General features: G+C 37.6%; 1 protein-coding gene across 2 annotated transcripts in view; it reads left to right on the top strand.

Annotated features, from left to right (window-relative positions):
• Nucleotides 1–22,551, top strand: part of TF (transferrin) — a 32,376-nt gene extending 9,825 nt beyond the window's left edge. The window contains exons 4-17 of one of the 2 annotated variants that reach the window (XM_087964922.1): nt 16–207; nt 2,434–2,560; nt 6,134–6,189; nt 8,431–8,603; nt 9,850–10,024; nt 11,474–11,631; nt 12,848–12,938; nt 13,943–13,978; nt 15,225–15,389; nt 17,137–17,293; nt 18,851–18,915; nt 20,645–20,829; nt 21,335–21,518; nt 22,324–22,551. In XM_087964922.1, coding sequence (XP_087821048.1) covers nt 16–207; nt 2,434–2,560; nt 6,134–6,189; nt 8,431–8,603; nt 9,850–10,024; nt 11,474–11,631; nt 12,848–12,938; nt 13,943–13,978; nt 15,225–15,389; nt 17,137–17,293; nt 18,851–18,915; nt 20,645–20,829; nt 21,335–21,518; nt 22,324–22,364 — 1,805 coding nt within the window. In that variant the 3' untranslated portion in view covers nt 22,365–22,551. Of the gene's footprint in view, nt 1–15; nt 208–2,433; nt 2,561–6,133; nt 6,190–8,430; nt 8,604–9,849; nt 10,025–11,473; nt 11,632–12,847; nt 12,939–13,942; nt 13,988–15,224; nt 15,390–17,136; nt 17,294–18,850; nt 18,916–20,644; nt 20,830–21,334; nt 21,519–22,323 lie in introns of both variants that reach the window. The other variant, XM_026691984.2, reaches the window with a different exon arrangement.
• The last annotated feature ends 388 nt before the right edge of the window (nt 22,552–22,939 follow it).

Below are 22,939 nucleotides of genomic sequence, written 5' to 3'. Positions count from 1 at the left end.
TTCTCTCCTTATCAGCAACTACTACTAGTTATCATGCCCTTGTTGTTGTAAAGAAAGGAACTATTTCTTCACTTGAAGAACTCAGATGGAAAAGATCTTGTCACACTGGTTTTAAAAGATCTGTAGGCTGGTTGATCCCAATAGGAACTCTTGTGTCTAAGAATTTGATACAGTGGAGTGGAACAGAGTCAGGACCTATAGAAAGGGGTAAGCAAAATCTTGATAGCTCTATTTGTCTATCCCTATCCATATTTATTTATTTTTATTTATTAGTATTCCATCTTTATTATTTTTATAAATAACTCAAGGTGGAGAATACATCCTACACACATTTCTTTTCCCATTCTCGCCAAAACCATTCTGGAAATAAAACTAATTTAGGTAGTGTGTATTTTGGATTAATTCATGTTGGGAATATTGTAGATGGCCAAGAAAGAGTAAAATACTATCTCAGTGTGGAATATGGGCAACTGTAGTATATCAAAACCTTCTGGGGTTTTTTTTTTTTTTTTGGCACAATGTGGAAATCCATTTTTATTCTTGTAATAACAGAGAGGGTTTTTTGGCTTTTAGCAAATGCTCATATTGAGAATAGAATTATATAAAAAATGGAACTGAAGTTTCAGTTCTATTTCTTTTAACTCTAGTTTGAAGTTTTTGCAAGCTTATATCATAAGCCTGTATTCCTGGTCAAACTGGTCCTTTTTTTTAACAATTCATCAGAGATTTACCAGCTGTATTCATGATGGAAAAATTTTTAGAGAAAGCATAATGCTTAAATTTATGAAATTGCAAAAAGCTTCTCAGAAGGGCAATACTTCCATTAAGACATTCTTTATCCTGGACAGAATTGTCTGAAATAAATAAAACTGCAGGAGGAACTGGGAATGCAGAAATGGTAATAAATAAAGGCAAATGATCACACTCTGAAGAGCAGAGCAGAGAAAAGCAGAAAAGGATAGTCAAGTTATGAGAGAATAAGTCTAGTACCATTAAAACATTATAAAAGTATACCTTCCACGTGAATTATCATAAGTGGTATCATGAAGTAGAAGGTTTTTGTATAATCTTTCGAATTCCACAAAATAAAAATCAACACATGAAGTAGTGATGAGTGTGATAAGAAAGAGTAGTTTGCAAGGCTATAAATGTTATATGGAAAGGTTGAATGAATGGTATGAATATAAAATGGTTTTACATACACTTCTTTTTTTTAATGTTATGTATTTGATATCTTTGGTATATTATTTATTACCCCCTTTTTTGTACTCTACACAAGTTGCTTACTCCAAAAGAAAATTGTGTGGTGCGTATGTGTGTTTAAGAATAGGAATATTTCTTCATCTTTTATTTTTTCCCCTTTGCTTCTCCATATATTATTTTCATATATACACAGCTACTGTAAAATGTTCCATATATAAAACAATATTTTATTGCCTTATATTTTATTGCCTTATGTAGTCATGGAGCAGGATCTAAGGAGTGTGTCTACTTGTACAACCTTGTAGGGACTGCTGGAAATAACTCAAAGCCAACAAAAAAACCTTGAATCTTTGAAAACAAAAAGGATTTATTAAAAAGAAATATTAGATGGTTTGCAAAGCGCCGGTGGTCTTTAGAACCTCAAGAAACAGGTTCAAATCAAAAGCCACACCTTTAGAACTTCAAAACATACTTTATATACAGTTTCATCTCGTCACCCAAGTTCCCCTCCATACTTTGGCTGCCCATGTGGCATCTTTCCTTAGCGTTAAGTAATGTAGCATCCCCTCATCAGGGCCTCTTTCTAAGCTCATCATATTCTACCATTTTTCCAAAGAGATTATAACAACACCCCCCCCTGAACATAATAATAATATAAAAGGCATATACATAAGATAAAAATATAAAAAGGCTTAACAATGGAGCATGTCAAAAGTATAAAAGCAAAGCATGTATATACAGGGAGATATATTTCATTTGATAACAGATTAATAGAATAATAATCAGTTTACAGATTAATAGAATTGGAAAGGACCCCACAAGGTCATCTAGTCCAACCCCCATTTGTGAAACCTTGAAGCATCTTATATACCATTTTATTTTTGAATTTACTTATTTCTAACAGGACCATACTTTCTCAAATGGTATGCAGTTGCTGTCCATAAGTAACATATGTGTGAGATTTATGATCCAGCAAATCTTTGACATCACAGGGGAAACTGGAATCTTCCTATTTGAGATTGTTTACCAACTACTTCCTTTGAAGGAAAAGATAACCTCTGTCACCCTTGAATATAATAAGACTTCAAGCATGCCATGTGAGGCACAGTATGGTCGATCCAATTCTGAACCAAATTTGAAGAATGCAATTTAATAATATAAATGACCTACTACCTTTATCGTACTAATAAAAGATTGCCAAAGACTTACCCATCTGATTTCTTTTTACAGCTGTAGAAGTTTTCTTTGGATCCGGTTGTGTCCCAGGTCTCAAAGATGTACCAAAACTGTGCCAGGCTTGTAAGACCAGAACCTGTGACTGGAATGATCCCTTTGCTGGATATGCAGGAGCCTATCAGTAAGTGACACATGCTTTTCCCCATAAGGCATGGTAAACTTTTATCATGCTTCTATAACTACTTCAGAAATATATTTTTGAAGGGTACATGCCCTCCAATTAAGTTCAACTTTTTAAAATTCACATTCTATTCACATAGAATAAAATATTTTTTATAGAATAAAAGACAAATTGAAAGAAAAGAAAGAAAGAAAAAGAAAGAAATAGAAAGTATAGGAAATGAAAAAGAAAGAAAAGATTAAAGTTAAACATGTGATCAACTTCCAACCTTTATTTAAAAGATAATTACAATCTTATTGTCCCACTTCCCCTTAGGTGATATGCAAATCCCTTTAGCCTTCATATACAGGTTGTCCTCAATGTACGACCACAATTGAACTCATTGCTAAGTAATGAGAACTGTTAAGAGAATTTTGCCTCATTTTACAACCTTTCTTGCCACAATTATTAAGTGAATTGCTGCAGTTGTTAAGCTAGTAACATGGTTGTTAGCTGAATCTGGCTTTCTCAATGACTTTGCTTGTCAATAGGTCACAAAATGTCATCACAGGACCCCGGGACACTGCAACTGTCATAAATACATGCCAGTTGCCAAGCATCTGAATTTTGATTATGTGATCATGGGGATGCTGCAATGGTCATGTGAAAAGCTGTGATAAGTCACTTTTTTCAGTGCCGTTTTAACTTCAAACAGTCACTAAACGAATGAGCACTACCCCCTCCCCCCAATGCAGAAAAATCTCCAGTTGCCCTTAGGTCCCACTGGGAACTGAATTCTGTGAGATTTGCACACAGACCCAAAGAGCTGCTGCATTCACTGTGCTGCTATGCATAATGAAGAGAGAAATGGCACTTCAGGGCAGGAGAATCAAAGCACTGTGAAGGACTGTTTAATTAAGAAAGGGGAAAAAAAACTATGATAGAAATTAAGGTGAAACAAAGGACCATCAAATAAGGCAGGGACAAAAGCAATATCGCTCAGATGCTATAATATGCAGAATCTCACATTAAAGTTCCCAAAGCCACATATACATGAGCCTTATTATACATGTTGCAGTGGTGGGTAATTCCAAATAACATGTGCAATGTTGTCTTTGGGGTGTGGTCATGCACATGATCGTGCAAGTCAGGCCTCTTTTTGATGCATGTTGCATGTGTGGTAGGGAACCAGTGCTGCATGGATCGCTTTAAAATCTCCTCAAATCATTAGTAGCCCTCCTGCTTCTGGAGAGTAGCTCAGATTTGTTGTAGATCTTATCCCTGACCCTCCTCCACTGATGCAGCAAAGTTCTGCTGATGTGCTCTACAATGCTCCCAGCCTGCTGTATAGTGCCTTCTCCATTCTGACTGCTATAATTGTTTTTCAGCTAGTCATTTAGCCCCCAATGTGCAGTATTACCATTGGGAATATCCAATAAGCTCTTGTTTATTGCTTCTATTTGTTAATATGTTAGCTGCCTGCAATTGGGTGGTGGACTAGGACAACATACAATCAGTTCAACAATCAGTTACTGTTACTGTCTGCACCAAGGAGTAGGCAAAGTATTTTTATGTGATAGCAGTACAGTTCTTAAGTTCTTCTATTGGATAATAGAACTTTAAATGTTACGCATAGTGAATCTTTTGGAACATGCATGTTCCATTTGTCCTTCATCCATCTCATCCCAGATATTCCTTTTTCAGTACAGGTAGTCCTTGGCTTACAACAGTTTGGCTTTGGAGTTACAATGGCACTGAAAAAAGTGATTTATGACCATTTTTCACACTTCCAACTACTGCAGCATCCCTGTGGTCATGTGATCAAAATTCAGATGCTTAGCAACTGATTCATATTTACAATGGTTGCAGTGAACTGAGTTCATGGGATCACTTTTCGCGACTGTCCTGTCCTGCTCACACATGCACACTCCATGGGTGTTAGAAGTCTTTATTGAGGCTTCCCAAGCTCCAGATAATCTTCCCCCAAAATTCCTCACATCCACACCAGCACCATTCTCAAAGAGTTCAATAGGCTTTCCAAGGAAAACCCCATGCCAGTCCATAGGGCAAAGGCACGTCCGCAAAGCCAAGGCTAGTCAAGAGGCACGATCCAAAGTTTGAGATGTAAAATCCAGGTCTGGTAGTCAAGGCAAGAATTACGGTGGCTAAAAAATGCACAGCAAGAAAACAGACGCGTTGTTCCCAGCATTGTTTCCCTCCCTAGTGCAGTCCATCAAGAGAAGAGAGGCTGTCATCTTGCAAGTAGCCTGGCTGACTTCCTTGTGCCCACCTCCTGTCAGCCCTGTATGCTTTTGGATTAGAATAAGGTTCTTCCTTATCTCTACTGGCCAGCTGCAGCTATGAACCCTCTCCGCCCAAAGCCTCTGGGCTTCTCAACTGCAGTAGCTGTGCCTCTCTTGTCCCTTGCTCAATCGGCTGCTGATCTTGTCACGCCTCCTGTGATAGCTCAGCAGTGCTCGGCCTCGCCACTCCTGGCTTGGAGCTTCCAGCAACATCTGGACATTCCTCCAGATGTTCCCCCTTGCATAATGTCCCTAAACCCACCTCTTCCTCATCTGAACTAGCATCCAGAGGCTTATCCAGGGAAGTGCCCTTGTAGGGGCCGTGCATAAGCGCACCAGCGTGCCTACTATCCCTGTCCTATTGTTTTTGTTTTATGTTTTTTTTATTTTTCTTATATGTATCCATCTATTCATAACTATGTTTTTACTTATACCTATTATCTTGTAAGCAATTGACAAATGAAAATAAAATAAATAAAAAGCCCGTGAACCTTCTAACAAACAAAGTCAATGGGGAAGCCAGATTCACTTAACAACTATGTTAGTAATTTAACAACTGCAGTGGTTCACTTAAGTACCATGGCAGGAAAGATTGTAAAATGGGGCAAAACTCACGTAACTGTCTCAAAATTTTCACCTCAATTGTAGTCCTAAATTCAGGTCTAACTGTAACAAGATGTAAGTCAGTAGTTCATTTCTTATCTTATTTACCAAAGGTTTCAGGTTCTTCAACTAGGTATGGTTCTGGTTTTCACTGATGGCAAAGTGTTTTCTCCAAGTTCCTAAAGAACTGCTGCCAGTCTGTTTGAACAATATTGGGCTAGATCGACAAATTCCCTAACCAGAGAGAAATCAGTTGTCTTACTCCTGCCTTAATTATTTTTCCATATTCTCACTCTTCATTTCCTGTAAAAGTTCTCTGTTCAGTTCATATTTATTTATTTTATTGGTAAGAAACAATAATTAAGCTATGGTGTCTGCAGTGCTCACTTGAGGATATGTGGTGCCCCTAGCTCACATCGATTGATGGTGCTACCTCCCATCAATGTAAAGATTTATATTTTTAGAATCATCTTTGTTTTTGAAATAGGGGCAGTATTGACGCCCCCTAAATTTTTGTGCCCTCTGCCAGTGCCTTGTTGGCTTTGGATATCCATACCTGGGCAGTTTGGGTAGGTTGTTTCTATTCAGTTGAAAAAGAAGAAAAGTTGGTGATAGCATGATACAATAAGCAAGAAATATAATACTTAACCACCACTTCCTTCCTAATATTTTATTCTTTTTTCATAAGGTGTCTGAAATCTGGACATGGAGATGTGGCTTTTGTGAATGAGGGGGTCGTATTAGGTATGAATCTGGTAAAATGCTAATCTGTAAATTCAAATACCAAAAAGTGCTTAAATCTATGACTATTTGTAGATGGATTTCATTTTATTAATCCTTGTGTTCCTTGATCTTTCAATACAATATATACTGGTATTTTTGGTGGTTCTGTTCCTTTCTCCAGAGCCAGTTCCAATTAATTTTAGTTGAGGATAGGGTGTGAGATTACCCGCTAGACCTCTTCTATGTTTGGTTTTGTAGAGTTCTATTCTCCCTCCCCTTCTTTTCAACATCAACGTGAAACCACTTGGTGAGATCATCCAGCAGTTTTGGTTTGGTATCATCAATATGCCAGTAAGATTCAATTATATATTTCAGTCAAAGAAATCTACTGGATTTCTGTCCTGGTGCCTGAGGATTATGAAGGTTTGGATAGGGAGGAAGTGACTGAGTTCTACCAAGACTGAGTGGCTGTGGCTGTGGCTCTTTGGCCATCCAGATCTGTAGATATTTGATTTCCTATTCAACAATGGTGCATTACTTGGGCGTCTTCCTGGATTCATAGCGATTGTTCAATGAACAGGTCTCAGCTGTTACCTATAGAAAGGCCTTTGCACAGATTTATCTGGTTGTATATGTATATGTATATGTATATGTATATGTATATGTATATGTATATGTATATGTATATGTATATGTATATGTATATGTATACTTTAAAAGCACAACTATAATGACGTGGGAAAATACCCAAACAAAGCTGAATACCTTTGTTTGGGTATTTTCCCACGTCATTATAGTTGTGCTTTTAAAGTTGTAGCAACGTTTCAGCAGAATCTCATCTGCCATCATCAGGCTTCTCTATTGTGTTCGTCTGTGAGTCAGACTTTCACAGACTCACAGACTCACAGACGAACACAATACCTGATGATGGCAGACGAGATTCTACTGAAATGTTGCTACAACTTTAAAAGCACAACTATAATGACGTGGGAAAATACCCATACAAAGCTGTTTTCGCAGGTATTTATATGTATGGTATATAGGTTTCTTCGGGTATTTTCCCATGTCTTAATATTTGTGCTTTTATTATAGCGATGTTTCGGCAGAATCTCATCTGCCATCCTCAGGCTTGTGTATTGGGTTCTTTTAATCTTGTTTTAATCTTCTTTTAATCAAGATTAAAAAGAACCCAATACACAAGCCTGAAGATGGCAGATGAGAGTCTGCTGAAACGTTGCTACAATTTTAAAAGCACAACTATAATGACGTGGGAAAATACCCGAACAAAGCTGAATGCCATACATATAGATACCCGCGAAAACTTAAGAAAATTTAGATAGATAGATAGATAGATAGATAGATAGATAGATAGATAGATAGATAGGCAGGGTCTTTTCCCATGTAAGATTGAGAGTATCTTGGTGACATTTCGACGAGGCCAAAGCCGAAAGCACCAGCCTGAAGATGGCGAGTGGGACCTCATCGAAACATCACCAAGATACTCTCAATCTTACACGGGAAAAGACCCGAACACGCTGAAGCCTGTATACCTGTACCCGTGAAAATCTACGAAAACAAATACACACACATACACACACACATAAACTCTAGTCAAAAAGGTTAATTTAGCCATGTCTGCATGTTCATCATCTTCACCAATTATTCTTCCTCTAGGATAGTGAAACCTTTCCAGTTTTGATCACTGAAGTAACACTCCCATTTCAAAGCTGCACTGATTCCCAGTTTGTTTCCAGATGTCATTTAAGAAGCTAGTTGTTACCTATAAAGCCCTACATGGCACTTGAAAGATTCCCTCTCTCTCCCATAATTACTTAAGAGACAACCGTTCTCCTCATTCAGTTTGGCAACTTTGGTGCACTCTTTGTTCCTTCAGTTAAGCAATTCCATCTATCAGCATCCCAGAAACACACCTTCTCTGTTGCTCTCCCTGCCCTTTGGAATGAAGTGCCCCCTTCCTTCCAGGATCTGAATGGTCATCACTCTGTTCGTGTTTTAAAGAGGTCTGAAGACTTGGTTCTTCACCCAGACCTTTCATACAGATTTCTAAAGTGTTGTTACTCTGGCATCCCTACCCTTCTTTTTGCTTTTTGTCTTTTTCATTGTCTTTGTTTTTCATCCTTGAAATAATAATAATAATAATTTTTTAAATAATTCAAGCGACATATACGTTTAATAAACAACAATATCATGATGGAGCCTGTTTTCTTACATACACTCACTGTTGCCTTTTATTCTTCACAGCTGATAGTGTAGAAGAAAGAAGCAAGTATGAGTTACTTTGTGATGATGGCTCCAGAAGACCTATTGAAGAATATGAATCCTGTTACTGGGCTAGAGTGGCATCTCATGCTGTGGTGGCACGATCTGTTGATGGTCGGGCAGATAAAATCTGGGCACTCCTCTCTTATGCACTGGTATTTTTCAAGTTTTTCTTTTTTATAAAACAGAGGTTTAAAATAAATATCACAAACGTCTCAATTCAAATTTTATGAAGGACTAACAGAAGAATAATGTATTAAAGCTACTAGTAGGAAAATGTTAACTTGAAAAGAGAATCCCATAAATAAAGCTGTTTTGACTGATTTATATACTACGAAGTTCATTTTAAAAAGAACAAAGAAATATTATTTTACATTGTTCTTGACGTGGTATTGTGAGCCATTTTTACACAGCCAGATAGAGAACATAAGTTCTTTTGGCTGACAGCACTGTGCCTTTTGGGCAATGGTTCATAATTTTCATTTAATTGAAAATTTGCCTGATCCATTAGTAAAAATAGTGATGAGATCACTGTGATAGTTTCATGGAGGAAACTATCTTTGCTACATGCAAAGAAATCAGCCAAAGACACAATGAGTATAAATTTTTACTCTTTATACTAAAGGCTAAAAATATCAATTTTGCTACTACCTTTTAAAGGGAAAGTGCTGCCAGGTCAAAATTATGCTCAAATTCCCAAGCAGATTTACCCAAGGAAGTCTGAATGTCTTCAGATGGGTGTCTCCTACAGGTTTCAGTTAAAGGACAGTGCATTGATTCCATTTGCTTTTTGTAAATGAACTAAATAGTGAGAAAATATGGAAGAGTTTTCATCATCTGAACTCCTCGATGAAGGCAGTTACTGGTACCAGTTATTTGGCACATGTAACACCACTGCTCTGTAAACTTCTGATACGTTTTCAGGGGAAATTCAAAATGCTGGTTATCAATTGAAAACCCTTTGTGACTTTGGACTGAGCTATATATAGGATCATCTTTCCCCAATTATCTCTATCAGTCCTAACTGGTTTGGCAGAAAGAGTACGCTTCAAGTGCTAACAGATTGGAAGTGTTGCCTGGCACCTGTCCTTTGGAGCATCATTCCCTCTGAGATTAGATTGACCCCATCTCTGTTGACCTTTTTTGAGGTCTTGAAAACTTGGCTTTGTCCTTGAGCCTGGGGCCCATCTCCTGGTTATATGGATGATGTTGGATCATGCCCAGCTGCTATGGGTCGTTATTTTTGTTTTATATTATGTATACTTTGTTTTTCTTTAATTGCAAGTCATGTAAAAGTGAGGTGGGCAGCTATACAAATTGAATAAATGAAATAAATATTCCATTAATTTTCATATTCCATCTCATCTCATTCTTCTTTGATTCATTCTTCTCTTATTTTAGGAACAGACCAAGCAAAAGCAATCAAGATGCCAGCTTTTTAAATCTCCTCAAGACTCTGGCAAAGATCTCTTGTTTAAGGATAGCGCGGTTGGTCTTATTCCAGTGCCTCAAGGAACAGATGCTGAACTTTACCTAGGTCCTAAGTACTGTGCTGCAATACAGATTCTCAAAAGAGGTAAACAGGGCAGGATTTGTTATGCATTATGAAGTAACAGTGGTGAACACCAGGCATCAAAAATGAGGCATCAGAAAACTGTTAAAAAAATAATAATTAGTTCACTTGCTATCAGTAATACTAGCTTAATTGCAATTAAAAGCAGTCTGTTGACTGCTACTAAAATCTCTGTAATGGGGAAAAATGTCAAACTTTTGCAAAGTAGAAACTTTTATGCTTTGACTACACCCGTGTTATAATGGGATTAGGTCCAACTTGTTTTTGGCTAAGACTCATATTTTCCTCCATTTGGCTAGCTGAGGGTAGCACTGAAATAATAAAAAGGGTAATAATAGCAAACCATAAGCAATAGGATGGGGAGGCAAAAGTCAGTGTAGAGTAGACCCACATTTCTTCTTCTTGAATATCAAGAGAAAAAACTGTTACAGCAATAAATCACAGTCCCCATTTTATGTCATAATCTGGAATGAGTTCCAGGCAGATGGAAAAAAGGTTTTGTAGACATTAAATGCTAGTATTATCACAGAAACCAACCAGTGACAATTATCATTTAATTTTCCTGTGCTGATGCTGACTAGACTCTAAAGTACCTTAAGAAAATCCTGTCCAGATTGAGACACTGTGGCAACAGCTTCCAAAATATCCAGTCTGGAAAACAGGCCACCATGTAAATTTATTTATCATTATTTATATAATAAAATATAAAACACTAATAAGCAAGGCATAGTTGAAAAATCAATACATTATAACAACCTAGGTTCTTTGGAAAAAATTGGTGCATATAAAGACCAACAACAGCTAAAGAACTGGCAGTTGTGATTTCACATATAGTGAACAGATAATATATAATAACCTGGGTCTACAGCAACCTGCCATAGCCAACTTGCCGCTGGACAACACATCATGGGACAAGAGTTACACTAATATTGAAGAAATAGTGGAACAGGATCATTAAAAAAGGATGCCAAAAGAGGGACAAAATGAAATGTGAAGGACAAAAATTAAAATAATTCTCAGCTATTTTAAATAATTAAATTGAATTGTTGAATTGTCTCGCAGTGAGTTGTCCTCTGGTTGTCCTCTGGTAATGGTCATGGTGAATTGGCCATGGCGAGTTGATGTGGTGACTTGGCTGTGGTGAATTGGCTGCAGCGAGTTACTCCGTTCCATCTTATTTGAGTCTAGAGCAGAGCTGTCAAATTCCAGGCCAGGATGCATCATGCACTGGCCACGCCTATGCCCGGTTTAGTGAAGGGGGGAAAAGTCCCGATACGTCACGTGATGCCACCGTGACGACGTGAGTTTGACACCCCTGGTCTAGAGTATAAAGATGGAACACTGAAGCTTACAGTGGTTCTTATATCGGTGGTCTCTGTTTAACAGCAATTAGTTTGCAAAATTTTGAGGAATCTGCATATTTGGTTAACTGAGGTATTTCTTGTCCTTTAGAGAGAATTGATCAAGATCCTGATACCACAGAAAGAATTAAGTGGTGTGCAGTGGGGAAGGCTGAAAAGGCAAAATGTGATGCGTGGAGTGCACAGAGCAGTGGTGCCATTCAATGTGCTGTTGCAGAAACTACAGAAGATTGCCTTATCAAGATCATAGTGAGTGTTTGGAGGTTCCACATACCTTTTCACATGAAAATTATGACCGAGTCCAGGCACTTTAGTTATTTTTTAAAAAAACAAAAAACAGGGTACTAGGTGTAATCCATGAAAAAGATGTTAGTAAAATAAACAAGAAGTTTGTGATTTTGCTGGTATGCGTTAATTGAATATATCCGAGGAATCACATGTTATGGGTCTTTCATACTGGGCAAGTGGCCTCTGCAACAATTGAGTGCGTAGTGTGGTATTTCCCACTGTGAGGTCTTACAGATATGTTGAATTATAACTCCTATTTTTCTAAGCTGAGAATGACTGAAATAGTTACTGTAGAAGAGTATCACTATGAGGACAACTGATGCTTCTGTTCATGATTGACCTCTGCACTTACTGTGCTGTCTCTGCCCCCAATACCAGTGCCATTTTGTTACCAGGGAACATCCTCAGTGGTCTGTTTAGATTTCATCTCCTCCATTTGGAGCCTCTCTCCATTATTTTTCCCTCCTTATTTTATTTTGACTGGAATTGTAACCTGTCCTCTTTGTATTTTATTTTTTCAGTGATATTAGTTGGTCCCTGGGATAATGTCAAAGTGAACCAGAAAATGTCCATCCATAGCATGAGATAGTACATCCCTTTATTGCTGTTCAGTTAGGTCAATATTCTTGGTATTATTTCTTCTACTAGGTTGTGTTTAGAAATTTAGGAATTTCTGTAGCTTGATTTCTATGGACTAGGTCCTGAAAATGTTGGATTTACCTTGAATTTTCTGTCATAATCTCTCTCTGCTCTTTTGGAGAAAAATATATGGAGACTGCTATAGTTTTACAAACCAGAAAACCCAGCAGGAAACAAGAAAATAATTATTCATTTTTTTTCTTCTCCTAGTTTTAAAAATATAGAAATTGCAATAGGCAGAGTTGAGTGCACACTCACTTAATACTGCCCTATCAGATATGCCTTTTTATAAGATACTTGTTTCCCCACCCATGATTCTCAGTTTTGTTCCCTCAGTGATCACCTCTCTGTCCCATAGAATGTGCTCAGACAAGATTGGTTATTCAAAATATTGGTGGGATTTCCCCCCTCCCCCACTCAATGTATTTTTTTTTTTTAAACCTGGGGATCCCTGCTGAGCATGAATGATTCATTTTAACCATGTAAAGACATGGTTAGGAACTGTGTTTGCTGATAGAAAATACATTGGTCTTTGCAGAAAAGAGAAGCTGATGCTATTACCTTGGATGGAGGGCATATCTTCACTGCAGGAAAATGTGGCCTTGTCCCAATATTGACAGAAATCCCCCGTAAGTATGAACTCAGTAGATCAATAGCTGTTGAAAGTACGTAAGAAGTGACCTGCTATATAGGACTCTGGGTCATTTATTCCAGTAGATCGGGGTGTCAAACTCAATTTCATTGAGGGGCTCATCAGGTTGTGTTCGATCTTGTGGGGCCAGGATGGGTGTGGCCAGGGTGGGCGTGGCCAGCTTAACATCACTCATGTTGGGGGCACCTGTGGTGCTCCAAGCGCTCTGCCAGTGAAGACTCCCAAGCTCCGTTTTTGGCTGCGATGGCTTCCTGTAATCATCTGCAAACATTTGCATTTGCAGAGGTACCACAGATTGGTCCTTTGCTGTTTCCAGGGCGTCCCACGGACAAGATCTAAGCACCCCGTGGGCTGGATCCGGCCCCCGGGCCTGGAGTTTGACACCCCTGCTGTAGATTTTCTCCTAGTGGCCAACCAAATGCATAACATAGTCTACTAGTCTCCCAGCAGATAGTCTTCAGAAGCAAACTCACTGCCATCAAGGGTAATAGCCACAATTACTATGTGCAAGAAGATGACTTCTGATGGCATGCAATTTTATCTCTGTGCTTTAGACTAAGAAACACTTAGTTGTTTGGGCATCTGATCTGAAGGGAGAAAAATCTGTTCCAAGTCACCTCATTCCTCCCCACTGTTCTTGGATCATAGCTGATCTTTTCTCCTTTTCATTGTCATGTTCACCAAGTGATCTAATAATTTTACCTCATCCCCAAAGAGCGATATGCATGGCCCAATTGCAAAATTGTAAGGGGATGGATAGAAATTGAGTCCATCTTTTTGTTCACCAGCGTCATCAGTCCTGGATCATAGATATTATGTCTTGAGTTCAGTTACCTTGCACTCCATAATACTTGGCATTATCTGCTTTTAGGTCTATGTGTACAAGACACCTTCCCTGTAGTCCAACGGTACATGAAAATTGAATGTGCTTGAGCTTGAAGTGAGTTCTCTGAATCCTATTTTTATTTTTATTTCTTCCAGGTGATGAGGCTGCTGCCTGTGTTGATCCCAAGAAAGGTGTAACAGGTAGGTAATTATGGTGAATATGTTGCCACTTAAGAGATCTGCAAGCAGCTAAACTTTTATTTGGCAATTTAAAACTTGGTCAAATCATTCTGTACCTATCTTCCTAATCTGTTGAAGAAAATTCCTCTTTTTACACAAATTCCTGTCTGAGATAGTCCTCAACTTATGACCACAATTGAGTCCAAAATTTCTGTTGCTGTTAAGTGAATTTTGACCCATTTTATGACCTTTCCTGCTGCAGTTATTAAGTGAATCACTGCAGTTGTTAAGTTAGTAACATGGTTGTTGAATTAATCTGGCTTGCCCATTGACTTTCCTTGTCAGACGGTTGCAAAAGTCTCATGATCCCAAGACACTGCAACCATCATAAAAATGAGCCAATTGCCAAGCGTCTGAATTTTGATCATGTGACTATGAGGAAGCTGCAACAGTCGTAAGTATGAAAAATGATCATAAGTCACTTATCTCAAAAACTGTTGTAAGTCAAGGACTATCTGTACTATCTTCTCATTTTATGATGGCAACCATGGCTTTAAATTCATTAGCAAGTGCTTACAAAGGCAGTCCTCAACTTAGGACCCTCAAATTTCTGTTGTGACATGACATATTTGTTAAGTGAGTTTTGCCCCATTTGTCGACCTTTCTTGCCACTGTTGTGAAGTGAATCACTGCAGTTATTAAGTTAGTCACACGGTTGTTGAATTAATCTGGTTTCCCCATTGACTTTGCTTGTCAGAAGGTCGCAAAAGGGGATCGATCATGTGATCCCAGGACACTGCAACTGTCATAAACACAGTGGTGGGATTCAGCCAGTTCGCACCACTTTGGGAGAACCGGTTGTTAACTTTCTGAGCAGTTTGGTGAACTGGTTGTTGGAAGAAATCATTAGGGCAGAGAACCGGTTGTTAAATTATTTGAATGCCACCACTGCATAAACATGAGTCAGTTGCCAAGAGTCTAAATTTTGATTTTGTGACAACAGGGATGCCGCAATAGTCATAAACGTGAAATATGGTCATATCTCACTTTTTTCAGTGCCGTTGTAACTTTGAACGGTCACTAAATGAACAGTTATAAGTTGAGGTCTACCTGTACTTAGAATTCCTATACACAAATGAACTCTTTTCTCTTTAAATGTTTGCAAAAGATGTGAAGAAGTCACTGGACCATGCCTACCTTCTGTTAGGTTATTTGAATGGTCAGTGGAGAAATGCTGACTCTGCTTTTTGTTTTCTAGCTAGAGGCTACTTTGCTGTAGCTGTTGCTAAGACACGTGACACTGACGTCAACTGGAACACTCTGAGAGGAAAGAAGTCCTGTCATACTGGTGTTGGTAGAACAGCTGGCTGGAATATTCCCATGGGCCTTATTAACAGTCAAAATAATCTTAGTTGTCACTTTGGTGAGTGGCTTTATAATCATTTGGTTGCCTATGTTTTTTATACTACTACTACCTCACCCATCCTCTAAAACAGTGTTTCTGAACCATGCTGTCTGAGGAATTCTGGAACGGAAGTCCACACATCATAAAGCCACTAAAGTTCAGAAAGACTGCTATAAAGGATTCGGTGCTTCTAGGACAACAGCTTCTGTAATTCCAAAGGATTACCAAAAGATTATGCAGTAATTGTGTCCCCAGCCCCCATCCGCAACACCAGTATTTTGCATGGGGAAAAAAAAGGAAGAAAGTGTTTGGTTATAAATGGAAAATATTTATAGTTATTACTTTGGAAAGAGTTCATTTCCTGATAACGTTTCAGAGGCTATCACTAGTTTTTTCTTCTTTAGTTTTTTTTTTTAAATAAAGTAACATAAACATTTGGGGCATGTAAACTGTTTGATCTAAAATGTCGAGCATATTTTTGGTGAAATGTCTTACTTTTGAGCATCAGACACTCCCCAAAGTACTCAAAACAATACATTTTGCACGAGAGATTTAATGAACCTTTATTAAAAACTCACACTCACACTTTAAATAAGACATTGTGCATGCCCTGCCACTAATTAAAATGCTTCTTAAGATATGTATATGTCACTCCTTAAAATAGCATTCTGCTAAGATAATACAGGAGTGCAAAGGAATTTTGCAACATTAGGCTACTGCACTGAAATTTATGGAATAAATGGAACACCAGAAAGTGAATGAACATTATGAAAGCTATTCCTAATTCAATTTTTCAATTTTTATCTAAAAACTGATGAAAATGAAAAAAAAAATTTTTTTTATTATTTTTTCTTTCAACGATTAGCCTTAACTGCTATATTTCTGAAAATTCTGGCACATCACTTTCCTTACTATTTAAAAGATGGTTAAAGTGAACTCTAATAATTTATTTTTTTGACTAAGAGCACAAGCACTCAGTTAAAAACTATCATTGTTTATATTTTGAAGAATGCAGCTAAGCAGGTATAGATAATTTGGGGGTGCTATTTTGCTATCTCAAAATATCAATTGTAGCTAGGAGAGACACATACATTTATGATAGGCTTTTATTATTCAGAAATTTTTTTAATCAGAATAAGTGATCCCGGACTTTTCCTGATTTGTGAAGGTATGTATCCTCACAAAATGGCTACCAATAGGAAGACTTGCATTTCCTAAAATGGCTACCTTTTTAAAAATTACCAATCACAAAATGCACTTTTTCCAGAAGGTAAACTGGTAACCACCCTATTACCTCTGCAACTGATTCTCTTTATTGGTTATTCTTTGAAAATGATTTGCATCAAGTAGCAGCACAGTTTTTTTCTGTTTAACCTAGTATGACTGAGAGCAAATTCTATGTATTCATATCAGTTCCTCTTGAAGAACTCTGCTGTTGGTATTTCCTTAAATTGTAATGTGATAGTCAGTTACATATTTTTAAAAGACAGAATTCTGAAGTTGACATTTTTAAGCTAGCCATGCTTCCCAATAACAATAATTTGGATTTGGGTCCAGATTTTGTAGATCTTGTTGTCACTATTTAACTATATTACAACTACAGGATTGCTAGACCTAGATCCCCCAATGGGATATACTTACCATGCTTTCTGGGGACTATGCAAACTGAAATCCAACATGTCAGGTAGACAACCAATTGGAGTATATTATTTTATAAGAATATAAACAAAAATATTAAAATGTTTGTTCTCTGATCCCATGCTAGATACATTCTTCAAAGAAAGCTGTGCGCCCGGTGCACCTCTTGAGTCTACATTGTGCAAACTGTGCAAAGGCAGCGGTGGTGAAGGTGGCCTGTCTGAGAAATACAAATGTAAACCTAACAGCAATGAAATATACTATAGCTATGCAGGTGCCCTTCGGTAGGTTGCTGTTCATTCCTCATTTTCCACCTCCAGTTCAGGATTCCTTCCTGTAGATGTTAGCCTATAATGAAATGTATGTGTCGTATGTATTCTTAGGCTCCAGAAATAGTGCAGAGAAGAGCAACAACGATGATTAGGGGACTGGAGCAGAGGTGGTGTTCAGCAGGTTCTGACCAGTTCTGGAGTACCGGTAGTGGAAATTTTGAGTAGTTCGGAGAACCGGCAAATACCACCTCTGTCTGGTCCCACCCCCATCTATTCTCTGCCTCCTAAGTCCCAGCTGATTGGCTGGGTCTTCTTTTTTTGCCCTGCACGGGAGAACAGAACTGGAAAGCAGGTTAGTAGGGTGGGGAGGGAATGGGATTTTGCAGTATCCTTCCCCTTCCGTGCCACCAAGCCACACCACACCCACCAAGCCACGCCCACAGAACCGGTAGTAATTTTTTTTGACTTCCACCACTGGACTGGAGGCTAAAACATATACAGAACAGATTCTGGAATTGGGTATGTCTAGTTTAACGAAAAGAAGGACTAGAGGTGACATGATAGCAGTGTTCCTATATCTAAAGGGTTGCCATAAAGAAGAAGGGGTCAACCTATTCTCCAAATCACCTGAAGGCAGGACAAGAAGCAATGGATAGAAACTAATCAAGGAGAGAACCAACCTAGAACTAAGGAGAAAGTTCCTGACAGAACTGTGGAACAACTTGCCTCCAGAAAGTTGTGAACACTCTAACACTGGAAATTTTTAAAAAGAGATTGGACAACCATTGGTCTAAAATGATATAGGGTTTCCTGTCTGAGAAGGGGATCGGAGTAGAAGACCTCTAAGGTTGCTTCCAACTCTGCTATTGTGTTATTCTCGTATATATTTGTGGGAAAGAAAAAGTCTAATCAACCAAGATAGTAAATACAAATGAGTAAATTGTTAGAACAAACAATTTCAGATGGCTCATTCAAGTCAGCATACTGGAGGGGAAGAAAATGTTTCATGTGAATGTGAAGTGAGGCTGATCTAGGAAAAGCTTATCTAGAGTTTTCAGAATTACTGAAGCATTTTTTTAATCTTTCTCCCGGAAATCATATTGGGCATCAATTCCAGGATCACATGAATTATAATATGATCATATCATAATTTTTTATTGTTATTACAAGTATTGTAACACACACACTAGGCAAAGCCTTGATAACGAAACTAGATTGGAAGTCCTCTTTAGATGCAATTACTACCCCACCTAGTGGTATAATGATCACTGTTATTCCACAATATAAGCATATTATTCTGTCTTTACATGTAGCTGTTAAAAGCTTGTATGTTTTATATTAACATGTAAAAAGTAATCCCAAACATATTAATGTAATACAATAAATAGGCCAGAACCTTTTCAGTTCACAACTATTTATAATTCTTCTTAATTCCAAATTAAAACACGATGTAAACAGTGCAGGAATATTTGTTTGTAATTATTTTTGAATATTTTTTCAGGTGAGAAACATTTGCAAGGCAAGAAGTGAAATGTGCCACTTACCCTTTTCTTTGGTTGTATTTTCCAGATGCTTGATTGAAGAAGGACAGGTAGCTTTTATTAAACAAAGCACCATCACTGAGGTCACAGAAGGTATGGAATCATACAAATGAATATATAACTGATGATCATCTTATTTATGATAGTTGACAATAGTAGACTGATGAAGATTATCAGGCATAATCAAAAGAATGGTTATTATAATAATATAATATAATAATAATATTTATTTATTGAATTTATATTGCCACCTATTCACCATGGAGACTCAAGGCAGTTTACAGAATATAAAACCACATTTTAAAAAAAACTATCAAAAAGAATCAAATAAATTAATATAGCACAATATAACAAAATCACCCCCGAACTCCCACCCCCCCGCCCTGATGACAGCAGATTACACAAGCCATTTAATGGGTTCCATCCCGCTCTGGGTTCCCCAGGCCCGCTGGCAGAATCAAGTTTTCAGCTCCTTCCAGAAGAGTATTAGAGTGGGAGCCGTTCTAATCTCTGGGGGAATGATGTTCCAGAGGGAGGGAGTCACCACGGAGAAAGCCCTTCTTCTGGGTCCCACCAGGTGTATCTCTCTCAGGGTTGGGACCTGCAGCATTCCCTGCCTCCCCTCTCTGATGAGTCAGGTAGATGTGACTGGCAAGAGACGGTCCCTCAGATAATAATAATGGTTACAATATAATGATAATGTTTATAAGATAAATTAACTGTGATCCAGAATCATGTTGCATTAGAAAGCATCATCCAATAGAATAAGAAGTACTGGAAAGCTCATTTTGCTCTGGAGTTGTACCAGACAAATTTGAATGCACCTATTCAAGTCAAGATGCAGAATTCTAAGGTTGGCCAAGTAATTCTGGGACATTCAGGCAAAAATCCAAGCATCGGTGTTCTTGGAACTCTTAGAGCAGCTCAGAAAAAAGAAAGATCTCACATTGCTACATGCCTCAAATACTTTGTCTCCCCTCAAATTGTCAGTTTGAAGGATCAGATTAATTTTAATAAGTTCATGGAAAAGAATGTAGTACAGATAGCCTTTGCTTAATAATAACACATTCAGCAACTTTTTGGTGATAAGGGAGATTCAAACATCAGCCTCAAAGTCTTCACAATGATGTTGTCATAATTCAGCTGCTTGGCATACTTACAACAGTTAAAGTGCCCATAGCTACATGATAACTATTTATGACTTTCCCTGCTGGCTTCCCACAAAGTCAATGCGGAAGCTGGCAGGTCACCAGTCACTCCTGCAATTGCTCCCACTCTGCCATTTTCTTCTTCTAAGGAACCGCTGGGTGGCATGGTGGATCTCTATTCCATAATATCTGCTTACCCACCTGCTCTTTGTAGTGTGCATCTGCCCATACCACCCACCTGCAATCCACGGTGGCTGCTAACCCACCAACACTTTGTAATGTCATCCATCCTGGCCAGACTCCACAGGGCATGTCCATAGCACTTGCCATTGCCTCACCTGCATTCTGCATCATGCATCCACCCCTCTGCCAACACTCTGTAGTCCATTTGCCTGCATATGCCTCTTACCTGCATGTAGCTATATATATTATTTCCATGTATGATATGCCATACGCTAATTCAATAATAAATATGAACTTGCTGACAAAATGTCATGTATACACACCACTCCAAAGAACTTTGAGACTACTACATTGTCAGTGGGATGCAAAATGGCATGGAGGGTAGCTGGGAAAGTCCTATCTTCCCTTTCCATGGAGTAGGGCTAATAAGGAAAGTATATGCATAGTGGTGCAGGGAGTCCTTGTTAATAATTTTAATCATTTTTTAATAGGACAAAACAAACCTGCTTGGGCAAGTGGCGTAACTTCTTCTGATTTTGTTCTTCTGAACAAAAATGGTGAACGTTGTCGTCATGATGAATATGAAAGATGCCATTTGGCCCAAGTTTGCAATCATGCAGTAGTGTCAAGACCTGAACGAGCAGAAGTGGTTAAAAAGGTGGTACTTGAGCAACAGGTAAGCTCTAAATTGACACTGTTACATTTAATAGTAAAGTTATATAACATATATACATGGGGAAGATGTGCGTCAGCTCTGATAGGTCAATTCACCAAAGCCAACTCACCATGGCCAACTTGTCATGGGACAATTTAACAATTAAACTTACTTATTTAAAATAATTTTTAAATAATTTTAATTTTTGTCTGTCACATTTCATTTTGTCCCCCTTTTGCATTCTTTACTTAATGATTCTATTCCACCATTTCTTCAATATTAGTATAACTCTTGTGTCTTGAGTTGGTCCTGGTGAGTTATCCTGTAGTGAGTTGGGTGTGGCGAGTTGGCTGTGAGAAACATCTACTGGTATAATATTCCAATAATAAAATTCCTTGAGAAATGACAGGCACAAATAAAAATGAGAAACAGTACCAAATACAAGAAATGTTATGTATTCACTTGAAACTACTGTATTTATTAAATATTATAGCTACTGAAGTTCTGCTTTTGTTGATTTTTACAGAAACTATTTGGAAGCCAGGGAACTCAGAAAGATGTCTTCCATATGTTCCAATCTGATGCCAAAGATAGCTTATTCAAAGATGGCACAGAATGCTTAGCTGTTCCAAATGAAAATAACTTTGAGACATATCTTGGGCAGGACTATCTGCAGTCTCTTGAAGGATTCACCAAATGTTTACCTTCAGGTAACAATCTTAGATTAAGATGAATGGCATTCATCCACTTCTTGACATCCTGTAAAGCACATCCAAAGAATGAGATAACTTGTGACAAAGAGAAAATTAAATATTAGTTGTAATAGGTTATTTTGAAAAATATCAAATGTATGGCAAATGGTTCTGTACAAAAATAGATCAGAGCTATGGGCATGTTGATTAATTCATTGTGGTATATACATATATCACAACTGTTTCTAGTGTAAAGGTGACATAAAGTTTTCTTTCTTTTGTTCACTTTTTAACTTTTCTGTTAAGTTCTTCAGAGATAAAGGAGAATAAGCCAATTGGGACAGGGCTGCTGTTTCTTTTTTCTTTTTTAAATAATAGAACTTAACATTACTAAGGAATGATTTAAAACAGTTACAGTGATGATATTGTAATGGTGCAGAATAGAATATGCACCTTTGGAAGACCTTTTTCAGTCTCATGATCTACAGAATACAGTAGGACTATTTTGTTTCCATGCTCCCAACAATTTGTAGAGGAATGTAGAATTAAACACATAGCTATCAAGTAGTTAGATAAATAATTTTTATGCTCTCACCTCTCCCCCACCCCACTTTATTTCACACAAGTTGACTTTTAAGAGATGTTATACTTTGGCTTTCTCAAACTGACATGCTCTAGATATAAATAAAGGGGAAAACAGCAAAAGATTCTAACTACATTTTCTAAAGATTAAACAGTTTGTGGGTCACTCTGTGCTATTGTAAAACAATGTATTTAGTCCTGTCTCTTAATTCTTACTTTTTTTTCTGTTTTCTTGTGACAGAACTCCTTAAGGTCTGCACCTTCCACACTCATGACTGGTGAATATCAAGTTTTTGCAATGAAATAAAATGAATGCTACATACTTACTTGCCCAAAGTTGACAAAAATCTACTGTACTTACTTTATTCTTCTTTAATGCCAACAATCTGTTAAACTTTCCATTATTACTTTGTAACTCTGTAGAGTCACTAGTGCAAAAAAATAAATAGAATTAACATCTACAGTTTAATTTCTGTTTATTATGATTGTTTATTTTAGTTGCTTGCCTTCATATATTAGCATTTTGTGTCATCGTCTACCAAGGCTGAAAACAATTCATTGGACACAATAATCACAACAAACAACAGTAAGGCAATTTTATTTGGAGCAGCTTTTACTCTGTAACAATACGTTTAACACTATCAAACAACAGTGGCTTATCCTAAGTCCTTCAAAAAAAGTCAGTAGGTGGATAATGCCAAATCTGGTCTAAACATCTTGCTGACTATGCAACCAACCATAATAATCGCTTATGATTATTAATTGTTATTGTTCATTATATAGTCAGTGATACGTTTAGATTGGATTTGCTATTTTTATCCACTTATCAAGTGATTCCCAGGAATCTAGTATAGGCA

This window comes from Notechis scutatus, chromosome 4, assembly GCF_049901735.1.
Source record: "Notechis scutatus isolate UNSWTSFEM ecotype Mainland chromosome 4, rNotScu1.2, whole genome shotgun sequence".
Taxonomy (NCBI): Eukaryota; Metazoa; Chordata; class Lepidosauria; order Squamata; family Elapidae; genus Notechis; species Notechis scutatus.
The sequence above is the reverse complement of the archived record's forward strand: the minus strand, read 5'-3'. Positions and strand labels throughout refer to the sequence as shown.